Source organism: Cervus elaphus, chromosome 12 (assembly GCF_910594005.1).
Source record: "Cervus elaphus chromosome 12, mCerEla1.1, whole genome shotgun sequence".
NCBI lineage: Eukaryota > Metazoa > Chordata > Mammalia > Artiodactyla > Cervidae > Cervus > Cervus elaphus.
Window position 1 is genome coordinate 55843475 of NC_057826.1, and position 14204 is coordinate 55857678.

Below are 14204 nucleotides of genomic sequence, written 5' to 3' on the forward strand. Positions count from 1 at the left end.
TCTTTGCAATAGTAGCAGAAACTGGGGGGATTTGGGTTTTATTTAGGAGCCTTCATTTGCTGGATTTGAAGATTAAGAATTTTAGTGGTCTCTCATTTAGTCATTCATTTAGCGTCCAAGAGAGCTAGTTTGTCAGATTAAATCTCAAGTGGACACAGTTTCCCATTCTATTGTGGTCCTTTTTACTAGAAGGGAAAGCTCCCAGTTCAGCTCATTAATAAACATAGAGTTGAAAATTTCTCAGGTGGCATCAACATGTGAAGAAAGACCAGAATTTTTTTTAAATTTGAATTTGACTTAATATTTATGAACAGGTTCAACAGATTTTTCTGTGCAAACCTAAATTTTTTCAATTAGCAGGCTTTGAAAAAGCCCTAGGAATTGCTCAGTGAAATCACTTAGCAATAGCTCAAACCTGATCATATAGTAAGTTAGTGGGCTGATCTCCCAGTTGTAATTCTAGAAACATTTCAGGATTTTCCCAGTTAGAAGTTTTCCTCCAGTGCTGGGCCTGGCCTTCACCAACATGTATATGAACTAGCTCATTTAAGACAGGGGAACCTGTTTGGTAAATTTGAGTGATTATATTATATTCCTCAGCAAATCTGTGAGGATCTTCCGTTACTTTGGGAAAATCTTTGACAGTGGCTTACAGTTCAGTATAAGGGAATATAAGAAATTAGAGGTTTAACTTCTGAATCCTCCTCAGAAGGCTTAATTTTAAAGGGACAGGTTTTAACAAGTTGAGAAGAACAGGGAACTGGGAGAGTTTCAGAGGTGGGGTAGGTTCCAGGGGAAAATCTGTCTGAGGGAACTGAGCGCTTGGAGGAGGCGCAGGCAGTATAGAGGGAGGCGTGGAGGCAGACTGGCCACAGGAAGCCAAGGGAAAGAGACAAGATGGTGCTGAAGGTGGAGGGAAAAGGTTGGTGCTGGAAACAGAAGCTTGAGTCATTAGATATGAAGAAATAACAGCAAAAGGTACTGAAGAAAAGCAAGCAGAACAGCAAGAAGAAAATCAGGCCAGAGTGGTGTCCTTGTCCTGACGGCCAAATGAAGAAAATGTTTCAAGAAGGAGATGGTGAAAGACTTCCCTGGTGGCTTGATGGTAAAGAATCTGCCTGCTAATGCAGGAGACTTGGGTTCAATCCCTGGTCTTGGAAGATCCCTGGAAGATGCCAAGGAACAACTAAGCCCGTGCGCCACCTATTGAGACTGCGAGCCCTAGAGCCTGTGCTCTCCAACCAGAGAAGGCGCCGTGATGAGGAACCTGGCACAACCACGAGGAGCAGACCCAGTGCTCTGCAACTAGAAAAAGCCTGAGCAGCAGTGAAGACCCAGCACAGTCAAAAATAAAAGTTTAAACCAAAGGAGAGTGGTCCGCTGAGCTGGTTGGATGATGTCACCTAGTCAGTGGACATGAACTTGAGCAAACTCCAGGAGATGGTGAGTGACAGGGAGGCCTGGCATGCTGCAGTCCATGAGGTCACAGAGAGTCGGACATGACTTGGTGACTGAACAGCAACTGAGCATGAGGCTACTAGATCCCTGAGAGAAAGAATGTACTTCGTGGAAATGGTAACAGTGAGGGCTCGGGAGGTAAAATTTACTTTTTCGACTATTGCGCTAGTGTCAGTCTTGACTGCACAACTGTTCTGAACTGCCCTCTGAAACAAAGCAGTGCTCCTTTGGCATCAAGTTGTCTTAACACTGCACTCCTGTGACTTGGGGGAACCTGACTGCTGCCTCATACCTAAGTCATTTCCCCTTTACTGTGTTCCCGTGCTGATCACCTTTAAGAAAGGAGAATACTCAACACTCTAAAACTTAATAATGGTTTATTGAGATTATGTCTGTGAGGCCCGTGGTAAATAGGCAGATAACCACCTAGAGAAACACAAAGCACTACTTCTACTTTTAGCATTATTATCACCTTTAAATATGCCAAGCGTTTCCTTATTTTGTGAACACTTATTCAAAATAGGGAACTTTCTTAAATGAAAACCAATTTTTCTCTTTCTCTTCAGCCTCCTTGCTGCCCTATAGTTAGCCCCTAATAGTGAAACTAGGTCTGTTAAGTGTTATTTTCTGCTTTTTCCTTCCTGTCCTCTTATTCGCCCAGCTGTCTCAAGCCGGAACCTTGTAGGAAGAGAGTTATATTTCAGAAAACTGTTTGCTCTGACATTTAAACAAGCTTCCATTTTGTTTTTCCATATTAGAATTTTTTCTCTTCCCCTCTTCCACTTCCAGCACTCTGTCTGACCTGTCATTTTTTAAGCTCATTCATTATTGTTAAGGTTTGCAGATTATACCAGAGGAAGGAGACAGATTTATAAACCTATGTTCCTGGCCAGCTGTTTCAAGAAGAGGAATAACATTCTTCTTATTATTGTATACCTGCTCTCTGTTTACAGCTCATCTGCCCTTGTTAATGAGGCACCAACTTCAAAGTCTTACCTTGTCTAGAAATAAATGGATTCTGCTCCTATTCAAATTGGTTATCTGGTAATCAAAGCAGGTTATCACTGGGAAGAGACATCCATATGAGTTCACTTTGCTAACAGCCAGAGAGAATTTAGCCCAGTTGCTTTCTTAGGAGGTCTGTCTGTGTATATATACACACACATATATACACAGAGCTGAATCACTTTGCTATACACTTGGACTAACACAACATTGTAAATTATACTTCAGTTTAAAAATAAATACATGAGGGAAAAAAAAGAAAATGGTAAAAAAAAAAAAAAAAAAATCCAATTGACTAAACCAAACTTCTTTCTTGCCCTGATTTCATTAGATTGAGACTTTCTGTTAGGATAATCTTTTTTTTTCTTTTTTTCAGCTCCCTTGTCTGATCTGGTTTTATGATAGAGCATTCTAAAATCTGATTCCAAAGAGAACAGGAGCATTAAAAAAGTACCCTTGATAAGGAATGACTGTTACTTATAGTCATTTAAATTTTTAAAAAACTCAGTACATTGGATAAATTCTATCCTGTATGTTGTAGTCAAAGAAAAAAATTATAAGTTGCAAGAATCAAAAACAAAGAGAAAAGAATATGAGAGATCAGTATGAGTCATAGAAAAAAAGTGAAAATTTCCTAGAAGATGAAGGAAATCGCTTAGCATCAAAAGACAAAGAAATGGGAAGTAGGTTGGAAAGATAAGAGGATTAGTCTAGAAGGTCCAAATAGGCGTTACAGCAAGAACAAGCAACAAGTATAACTAATAAGACAGAAAATTAATAAGGATGTACAAGATTTGAAAAACATTATCAATCAACTTGATCTATATAGGCTACCCAACAACTGCAGAATATACATTTTGAAATATTCTTTTCAAGTGCACATGGGATATTCTTCAAGATAGGCCATATTTTATACCTAAATTGATTCTCAATAAATTTAAGAGGATTGAAATCATTATATAGTATGTTCTCTAACTACAGTAGAATTATATTAGAAATCAGAAACAAAAGGATAGTTGGAAAATTCCCAGGTATTTGAAAATTTGACAACACTCTTCTAAATAAACCCAGAATTTAAAAAAAAAAGGGGAGGGAACTAGAAAATGTTTTGATGTGAATGATAATAAAAACATATTAAAACTTGTGAAATTCAAGTAAAGTGGGCTATGAGGGTAATTTATATCTTCAATGCTTATATTAGAAAAGAAAAAAGATCTAAAAAAGGTGTTGGTGAACATTTTCTATAAAGGGCCAAATAGTAAATATTTTAGGCTTTGAGGGCCGTATAGCCTCTATGACACACACCAGCTCTGTCTGCCTTGAGGCGTGAAATCAGGTATAGACAGTGGGTAAATGAATAAATGTGGCTATATCCCAATAAAGCTTTTATTTCTGAGAAATATCTGAATTTCATATAATTTCAGATGACATAAAATAATATTCTCTTTATCATTTTTTCCTACCACTAAAAATATAAAAACCATTCTTAGCTTATTAAAGATACCTTTAAAATATTTCATGGTAAAATGTTCATGACCTTGTAGTAAGACATAAAAAGCACAAACCATAGGGAAAAGCTTAATATATTTTACTTCATTAAATAGAAAAATAACAAAAAATAATTCAGAATTAAGGCAAAGCAAACAAAAAAAAGTCCATGTCAGGGAATTCCCTGGAGGTCCAGTACTCCACTCTCGCTGACAAGGGCCCACATTCAATCCCTGGTTGGAAAACTTAAGAAATCATTAAGTCATGCAGTGTGGCCAAAGGGAAAAAAAAGCAAACCAAACAAAAAAAGGTCCATGTCAGACATTTTATACCATGTTAAATTCCAGATGGATGAAAGAGTCAAAAATTCAAACCATGAAAATACTCAGAGAAGCCATAAGAAAAAAAACCAAATAACAAATATTTGTTTTTGTGACCCCATGGACTGCAGCACACCAGGCTTCCTTCCCTGTCCATCAGCAACTCCTGGAGTTTGCTCAAACTCAGGTCCATCGAGTCAGTGATGCCATCCAACCATCTTATCCTCTGTCATCCCCTTCTCGTCCTGCCTTTAATCTTTCCCAGCATCAGAGTCTTTCCCATTTAGTCAGTTCTTCCCATCAGGTGGCCAAAGTATTGGAGCTTCAGCATCAGTCCTTCCAATGAATATTCAGGACTGATTTCCTTTAGGACTGACTGATTGGATCTCCTTGCTGTACAAGGGACTCTCAAGAGTCTTCTCTAACACCACAGTTCAAAAGCATTAATTCTTTGGCACTCAGCTTTCTTTAGGGTCCAACTCTCACATCCATACATGACTACTGGAAAAACCATAGCTTTGACTAGACAGACCTTTGTCGGTAAATAATGTCTCTGCTTTTTAATACACTGTCTAGGTTTGTCATAGCTTTTCTTCCAAGGAGCAAGCATCTTTTAATTTCATGATTGCAGTCACCATTGGCAATGATTTTGGTGCCCAAGAAAATAAAGTCTCTTACTGTTTCCATTGTTTCCCCATCTTTTTGCCATGAAGTGATGGGACCGGATGCCATGATCTTCGTTTTTTGAATGTTGAGTTTTAAGCCAATGTTTTCACTCTCCTGTTTTACTTTCATCAAGAGACTCTTTAGTTCCTTTTTGCTTTCTGCCATAAGGGTGATGTCATCTGCATGTCTGAGGTTATTGACATTTCTCCCAGCAATCTTGATTCCAGCTTGTGCTTCATCAAGCCTGGCATTTTGCATGATGTACTCTGCATATAAATTAAATAAGCAGGGTGCTAATATACAGCCTTGACATACACCTTTCCCAATTTTGAACCAGTCCATTGTTCCATGTCCAGTTCTAACTGTTGCTTCTTGACCTGCATACAGGTTTCTCAGGAGGCAGGTAAAGTGGTCTGGTATTCCCATCTCTTTAAGAATTTTCCACAGTAAACAGTCACAAATAAGAAAAGACTATAATTCAGTAGAAAAATGAGCAAAGGGTATGAACAGACAGTTCACTAGAAAGGAAATACAGATGTTTCATGCTGGTATCTTGTAATGAAATGATATACAAACTGATAATAAGAAATATGACATTAAAAGTACATAAAACACTATTTGTCTCCTATCAGATTGGCAAAACCAAAAAGTTTGAGAACACTGTATTGCCAAAGGGAAAGAATAACAGGTGTTCTCATGCACTAATGGGTTTATAAATTAGTACATCCTCTTTGAGGACAAACTGGAAGTATTTATGAAAAATCCAAATCTAAATACTCTATGAGTAGCAGTTTTACTTATAGGAATTTACCTTACAGATATATTCTATAATATGTAACATAAAGCATGTGTACAAGATTAGTTATTCAGCATTATTTGTAGTAGTGGAAGAGTGAAGCAACCCAAATGTCCATCAGCAGGGAAGTGGTCAAATCAATGATGGTATAGTTTGAAATCATGCATATGCAGCCATTGAAAAGAATGAAGTAGTTCTATGTGTGATCATATAGAATGATCCAAAATATATGGTTACATGGGAAATGTGCATAATATTGGTGTACACTGCTACCATCTGAGGAAGAATATATAAACATATTTTGCTTATAAATATATAAAATGCCTCTGGAGGAATACATGGATATCCATGGATGTTTCTGAGTAGGGGACCTAAAAAGCTGAAGAATAGTGACAGGAAGAACACTTCATTTTATCTTGGGGTTTGTTTGCTTTTTTTTTTTTTTTTCCCTACCTTTTAAATTTTGGAATGTGACTTTTATTTATTCAAAACCATTTTAAAATAAAATGAACATGTCAGGAATGCTCATTATGATGTCATTTATAGTGAAAATGGGCAAGAAACATCTAAATTTCCATCAGTAGGATGTATAAATTGTGGTCGAGTCATGCAGTGACATACTTGAGCACCATTAAAACAAATGGGTTAAGCTCTTCATGTCAACATTGATATATCTTAAATTTTTAATGTTAAGTGAGAGAGGTAAGTTATACAACCAGCCTGATCCCATCATTGGCAGGTTTGAAAATACAGTAAACAGTGCTTTTCAGCTATATTTTGTTCTTTAAAAAAGAAATTTGTTGCAAGTATAGCATAAAATCTTATAAATCCATTGAGCTGCTACATGGGCACATGAGCTTTTTAAGTTAACCTTTGTATTTTTTAGTGTATTTGAAATGCTGCATAGTTTTTTTAAAAGTTAGGAAAATGTACCTTAACTGGACCATGGAATCTTTGCAAATGTTCCCCATCCTAAGGGCCCCTGGTAGTGTTGTAGGCAGTTCCCATGGAACTATTCCAGCCTAATGCTATTAGGCCTGTTGGGACGTAGAGCAACCCCTAAACCCTTCTACAGGAGCTAGAATGCTACTCAGACGGAAAATACTCTTCTCAGTGGCCAACAGAGTTTCTTTTGTGTATATCTGAGTCTTCTTGTCTTTCAGGGATGTTAGTGGTGAATGTAACATGGAGGAACAAGACTTATGTAGGTACACTTCTTGACTGCACACGGCATGATTGGGCACCCCCGAGGTAAGCACGCTACAGCTTTTTGCCTATGTTGGTTTGAACCACCCTTATCAATGATCCCTCATACCTAGATAAAGGTATAATAAAGATAATGTTAGAGTTGGATAGCTTTTAAAGGACACTCAGCTTTTAAAGGACAGTATGGTATAAAAAACAAGGGGATGAACCCACTCCAGTATTCTTGCCTGGAAAATCCCATGGACAGAGAAGCCTGGTAGGCTACAGTCCATGGGTTTGCAAAGAGTCAGATATGACTGAGCAACATTAAAAAAAAAAAAAAAAGGGAATGCATCATATTCAGCTAGCATTCAAGAAGGAGAGATCAGTCAGGTGTTGGTTTGGGTAGGAATGGTGACGAGATCCTGTTTAAGCCTTTATCTAGAATGACTGAATTCTGGCTTCTAAAGTCACCTCGAGACCAAGGTCAGAATCTGACTGTGGGTGAACAAGCATTCGTCGATGATGTTTTTTGATAGTAGCTATCTCTCAGAAGTTAAAACTCAAGAACATTTTCAGTTTCATAAACTCCATTAGACAATCTGGATTTCACAAAGACCTTTCAAGGTGCAGTTGGCCATAGACTGATATTTCAGTGAATTTCATCTTACAGCTAGTTCCTAGTATTAATTTCCTGTTCATCAGGGTTGGGGGAACCCAAATCTTTGGGAATAATTTATAGCTAGCATGCAGGTAACATCCTAGAAGCTCACCAGTAATGCAGTTGGCCTGTTTTCAGAAGTTTCTTTAACAAATGATATTCATTGAAAATGATAGTTACCATCTGGACAGTTCTTTTGGAGGCTGCAGCTACCCTGGTTTGAAGGTAGCTTCTTTTCTTAATAATATCTTGTTGTGTTTGTCATTTGCCAAGGTTCTGTGACTCTCCCACCAGTGACTTGGAAATGCGCAATGGTCGGGGTAGAGGCAAACGCATGCGTCCCAACAGTAACACGCCTGTCAATGAGACAGCCACAGCCTCCGACAGCAAAGGGACCAGCAGCAACAGCAAAACCCGAGCAGGAGCCAATAGCAAAGGCCGTCGGGGCAGCCAGAATTCTTCAGAACATCGCCCGCCTGCCAGTAGCACCTCTGAGGATGTCAAGGCCAGCCCTTCCTCAGCTAATAAGCGGAAAAACAAACCCCTTTCAGACATGGAGCTGAATTCTAGCTCAGAGGACTCCAAAGGGAGCAAACGTGTCCGTACGAATTCCATGGGCTCAGCCACTGGCCCCCTCCCTGGGACCAAGGTGGAATCCACTGTTCTAGACAGAAATTGCCCTTCCCCAGTCCTGATTGATTGTCCGCACCCAAACTGCAACAAAAAGTACAAGCACATCAATGGACTTAAGTACCACCAAGCTCATGCCCATACAGATGATGACAGCAAGCCAGAAGCAGACGGAGACAGTGAGTACGGAGAGGAGCCCACCCTCCATGCAGATCTCGGGAGCTGCAATGGTGCATCTGTCTCACAGAAGGGTTCCCTGTCCCCTGCCCGCTCAGCTACCCCCAAAGTTCGGCTCGTGGAGCCCCATAGCCCTTCTCCTTCAAGCAAATTCAGCACAAAAGGCCTCTGTAAGAAAAAGTTGAGTGGGGAAGGGGACACAGATCTCGGGGCCTTATCCAATGATGGCTCTGATGATGGACCCTCAGTAATGGATGAAACAAGCAATGATGCTTTTGATTCTTTGGAAAGGAAGTGTATGGAAAAAGAAAAATGTAAAAAGCCCTCTAGTTTGAAACCTGAAAAGATTCCTTCCAAAAGTTTAAAGTCAGCCCGGCCCATTGCCCCTGCCATTCCCCCACAGCAAATTTATACCTTCCAGACAGCCACCTTCACGGCAGCAAGCCCAGGCTCCTCCTCAGGCTTGACCACCACCGTGGTCCAGGCCATGCCCAACAGCCCCCAACTGAAGCCCATTCAGCCCAAGCCCACTGTGATGGGAGAACCTTTTACAGTCAACCCTGCCTTGACTCCAGCCAAGGACAAGAAAAAGAAAGAGAAAAAAAAGAAGGAATCTTCAAAGGAACTTGAAAGTCCTCTGACCCCTGGGAAGGTATGTCGAGCAGAAGAAGGCAAAAGCCCATTCAGGGAATCATCGGGAGATGGGATGAAGATGGAGGGCCTCCTGAATGGCTCCTCAGACCCCCACCAGAGCCGACTGGCCAGCATCAAGGCAGAAGCTGACAAGATCTACAGTTTCACAGACAATGCTCCCAGCCCTTCAATTGGAGGCAGCAGCCGCCTAGATAGCACTACCCCTACCCAGCCCATGACCCCGTTACATGTAGTGACCCAGAACGGAGCTGAAGCCAGCTCAGTCAAAACCAACAGCCCTGCATACTCTGACATTTCTGATGCTGGGGAGGATGGAGAGGGTAAAGTGGACAGTGTCAAATCCAAGGACCCCGAGCAGCTGGTCAAGGAAGGGGCCAAGAAAACTCTTTTCCCCCCTCAGCCACAGAGCAAAGACTCACCATATTACCAAGGCTTTGAAAGTTACTACTCTCCAAGCTATGCACAGTCCAGCCCAGGGGCTCTCAACCCCAGCAGCCAGGCAGGAGTGGAGAGCCAGGCTCTAAAGACAAAAAAGGATGAGGAACCTGAGAGCATAGAGGGAAAAGTGAAGAACGATGTCTGTGAGGAAAAGAAGCCGGAGCTGAGCAGTTCCAGCCAGCAGCCCTCCGTCATCCAGCAGCGTCCCAACATGTACATGCAGTCCCTGTACTACAACCAGTATGCCTACGTGCCCCCCTACGGCTACAGCGACCAGAGCTACCACACCCACCTCCTGAGCACCAACTCCGCTTACCGACAGCAGTACGAAGAGCAGCAGAAACGGCAGAGCTTGGAGCAGCAGCAGCGAGGACTGGACAAGAAGGCCGAGATGGGCCTGAAGGAGCGGGAGGCAGCACTTAAGGAAGACTGGAAGCAAAAGCCGTCAATTCCACCAACTCTCACCAAGGCCCCCAGCCTCACGGACCTGGTAAAGTCAGGACCCGGCAAGGCGAAGGAGCCAGGGGCGGATCCTGCCAAGTCAGTCATTATTCCCAAGTTAGATGACTCTTCCAAACTCCCCAGCCAGGCCCCAGAAGGACTTAAAGTAAAGCTGAGTGAGGCCAGCCACCTAGGCAAGGAGGCTTCTGAGGCCAAGACAGGTGCCGACTGTGGCCGACAGGCAGAGGTGGATCCAATACTCTGGTACCGACAGGTAACTGTTCTGGAAGGAAATGGAAATACTGTTGGATAGTCTTTCTCTCGTCCTTATAAATCAGGGCCGTCCTTATGTAGGGAATCAACATAGTACGGATAGCAGGAGAAGTCTATAAGGTTAGGGATTCTTTACCTTTGTAAATCATTTTAATGTTTTTTTAAAAGCACTCTTCACACCAGTGAAAGAGGTTTTTCCCATTTAACAAGAGAGGCCCAGGTAAGTTAGCTTGATTTGTCTGGAGGTACTCAAGACTTGACCAGCAGAACCAGAACTGGAACCAGGTACCTAGTGATGCCTAAACGTGTCTCATCCACTGTGTGGTTCCCACGGAATGAAGAAAGGTGGTCTCTCCAGTTTTTAAAGTAGACGGAAGCACCCTTCTCAGACTGAATTACTCTCAAAAAGGTTTTATAGGCAGAGTTAGAACTAAGAGCTTGGTCTTACTTGTTTCTCTATTCATGAGGCTTAGGAAGGCCCCCTCTTTGTGCCGCAATTAGCCCACCCTCCTCTGAGTGGAGCGGCCTCTACAGCTCTCTGCCCCCAAACTTGCTCTGAAGAAGGGAAACTACCTAAATATCCTTGGAACGGGAACAGCTTCTTCCAGTCACTTCCCTCAAATGCTTGTTTTCTCATAGAGAAGACCCATCAGTGGATTTTCCCTCTCTTTCCCCACATTTTATATCCTTTTGTTGGGGGGAGGGGATAGGCATTTAAGCAGGAGGGACCATAGTTGATTTTGAACGAAGGTCAGTGGAGGCCCAGATCCCGCAGCGCCCCAGGTGTCTGGTATTATCTGCTGTGCTCTGGTGTTTCTACTGGGGCCTTGGAGTTGAAATCTCTCTCTCTTTTATCTGTACAACACTCACGTCATTCTGTGATTGTTGCAGGAAGCAGAGCCCCGGATGTGGACGTATGTCTATCCTGCCAAGTACTCGGACATCAAGTCAGAGGATGAGCGGTGGAAAGAGGAGCGGGACCGCAAACTGAAGGAGGAAAGGAGTCGGAGTAAGGACTCTGTTCCCAAGGAGGATGGGAAGGAAAGCACAAGTAGTGACTGCAAGCTGCCCACATCAGAGGAATCCCGCCTTGGGAGCAAGGAGCCCCGACCCAGTGTCCACGTGCCTGTGTCCTCCCCCCTCACCCAGCACCAGTCCTACATCCCCTACATGCACGGCTACTCCTACAGCCAGTCCTATGACCCCAGCCACCCCAGCTACCGTGGCATGCCTGCCGTGATGATGCAGAACTACCCAGGTACGGCACCGCGCTCCAGCTGCTGCTCTGTTCACTGGGAAGGGAAACGAAGCAGATTTCAAATCCAGTTTTCTTGCTAAGGCTACTGAGGCTCAGGTAGATGGTAACTCTGATGTGAATGTGGTATTGTGGTCACTCTAACCCTGAGCTCCTTGAGTGACCCCTGCTTACAGTCTGTGGGACCATTCCTTCCTCCCTTGCACCAGGTGAAGGGTTGACTCTGCAGTCAGTTTTTATGGATAACTGAAGGCGAAACCCCATCTACCAGAGGCATCTTCCCTCAGCTGGGATTTTTCCAAACACATACTTTAAGGACTTAACCACTGGCGGTCCAGCTGTTAAGACTCCGCTTCCACTGCAGGGGGCGTGGGTTCGATCTTGGTCAGGGAACTAAGATGCCTTGGGGTGTGGCCAAAAGAAAACCACATACTCAAAAAAAAAAAAAAGAAAACCACATACTCTATATTTTGCAGCGTGCTAGACACTGGGGGGAATATAAAAGAAATAGAGAAGACTACTTCAGTCCCCTCAAGGAGCTCACAACTTAATTGCAGCAGGAGAGACACGTGGAACAAAGTAAAATTCACATCAGGAGAATGAATGTTTTCATCTGCAAGATCATGTTTAGCATAAAGTCATCAGGCAGTCATGGAGGGGAGGCCCAGTGAGGGGAAGGTTCAGTTTGGGAAAGATAAGCTCTTATACTGCCATGGAGTATGGGGGGGAGGGCAACATGGGGGGAGGGCAACACAGAGTAGGCGTTTAAGTGATTCTGGACCAGTCAGAAGAAAATGCTTCCTTCACTCACTGGTCTCTGTTGCCTAAAGAGCCCTTCTTTCACTTTCTGGAGCTCCCACCTCACTGTAGAAAAGCAGCTCAAACAGTCTTGATGTTTTAAGGCAGATTCTAAGTAGGACATGTGAGCTTTTCAAACAGAAATAGGAAATTGTCTCTTCCCGCAGTATTCCTTTCTCCTCTTACCCCAGTCCTTCTGTATAAAAACAGTAGTTCCATTTGATGAGTACTTGCTCTAGGCCAGGCACTGGACTAGGTGATTCATGTACATTATCTCATTTAATCTTCTCTGTCACCCTATGGAATCAGTATTAGTATCTTCATTTTGATGGTCAAGAAATTGAACCTCAAAAGGTTAATTTGAGCTAATGAACTTGTTCATTTTTTCAGAGGTACCCAACAGGTAAGTCTCAGAAGTCAGATTTGAGCCCAAGGACATGACTTCAAATCCAACGACCTTTCTAATCCTATGACTGTAGCACCTCTTGGAGATGAATCTGAGACTGGGGCTCTAAGGGAGTTGATTCCCCAGAAACTGAGGGCCATGTTCTTAACATCCCTTAGCTGTTTGCCTCCGGAGCTCAGTAAAGGAAGGACACGCTGAGAGTCTCAGCCTGAAGACACTGTGGTGGAACACCCCTCAGCCTGAGCCTCACCAGGCTCACTGAAGCAGAATCTCTCCTGCCTCTCCCATCTCTCTGACTGCTTTATTTCTCTCTCCCAGGTTCCTACCTGCCTTCCAGCTATTCTTTCTCCCCATATGGCAGCAAGGTCTCGGGGGGTGAAGATACTGACAAGGCCCGAGCTAGCCCCAGTGTCAGCTGTAAATCCAGCTCAGAGTCTAAAGCCCTGGACATCTTGCAGCAGCATGCCAGTCACTACAAGAGCAAGTCTCCCACGGTAAGGGACGCACAGAGACACTGGCCATTGTCAGAGACCAGGACGGGCAGAGCCAGGGTCTGGGAGAAGGTGGGCTGGCTCGAGTCCCAATAACAGTGTGGTGTGGCCGGCCTGACCTGAGCTCCCCCAGGCACCTCCTTGATTCTTGGGTGTCCTGCATCTCTAAGGAGTCAAAGTGTGGGCTTGGGGCATCTTGCTTTCACGTGTGTGCCTCACAGTAGAGCTTTTGTGTCTGCTTTCCTTTCCAGATAAGTGATAAAACTTCTCAGGAGAGAGATCGGGGAGGCTGTGGGGTGGTTGGGGGTGGTGGCAGCTGTAGCAGCGTCGGGGGAGCAGGCGGGGGTGAAAGGAGTGTTGACCGGCCCCGCACCTCCCCTTCTCAGCGCCTGATGTCCACGCACCACCATCACCACCACCTGGGGTACTCACTGCTCCCAGCACAGTACAACTTACCCTATGCAGCAGGTAAGCCTCGTTTCCCCACTGCCATCCAGTAGCACTGCCATAGCAGGGGGCCCCTGGCAAGAAGCCCCTCCTCCTCTTCTTACCCTTGAGCCTCCAATCTGTCCAGAATCCTAGCCTCCGGCAGACAATCAGTATAATCATAACATTTATTTCCTCCCTTGGAGCTCAGGGATTCTCAAACTCCTCCAGAAAATTGACTTTGATATTCAGAAGAATAAGGAGCAGGTGTTCCCACAACCAAGGAGTAACAAGCAACTGAAAAACAGAGCCTGTCTGTCTATCCCCAGCTGCTATATCTGGCCACGTATCAGATTTTCTTCTGTCAGCACCCCAAAACTCAGTGGAGCTAGCTAGGCATTGAAGAAACTCCTCCCCGCACCCACCAGCTGCAGAGCGCGAGTGCTGCACTGACTTGTCCTCCTTCTCGCTCAGGGCTTTCTTCTACAGCCATTGTTGCCAGCCAGCAAGGCTCGACTCCTTCACTCTACCCACCCCCCCGGAGGTGAGAATGGTGAGTAACTTTTTAACTCAGACAACACAGAGAGAGCAGGGATAGTTGATACCTGGATCACAGAATCCCTGTGGAGCCTCAGT

The 14204-nt window shown here is 43.7% G+C and overlaps 1 protein-coding gene across 3 annotated transcripts in view; it reads left to right on the forward strand.

Moving 5' to 3' along the window:
- ZNF609 (zinc finger protein 609) overlaps nucleotides 1-14204 on the forward strand; it is a 198630-nt gene that overhangs the window by 178128 nt on the left and 6298 nt on the right. For 2 of the 3 annotated variants that reach the window (XM_043918924.1, XM_043918926.1), the window contains 6 exons: nucleotides 6897-6984; nucleotides 7853-10193; nucleotides 11084-11450; nucleotides 12970-13145; nucleotides 13394-13610; nucleotides 14043-14121. In XM_043918924.1, the coding sequence (XP_043774859.1) occupies nucleotides 6897-6984; nucleotides 7853-10193; nucleotides 11084-11450; nucleotides 12970-13145; nucleotides 13394-13610; nucleotides 14043-14116 (3263 nt within the window). In that variant the 3' untranslated portion in view covers nucleotides 14117-14121. The remainder of the gene's footprint in view (nucleotides 1-6896; nucleotides 6985-7852; nucleotides 10194-11083; nucleotides 11451-12969; nucleotides 13146-13393; nucleotides 13611-14042; nucleotides 14122-14204) is intronic. The other variant, XM_043918925.1, reaches the window with a different exon arrangement.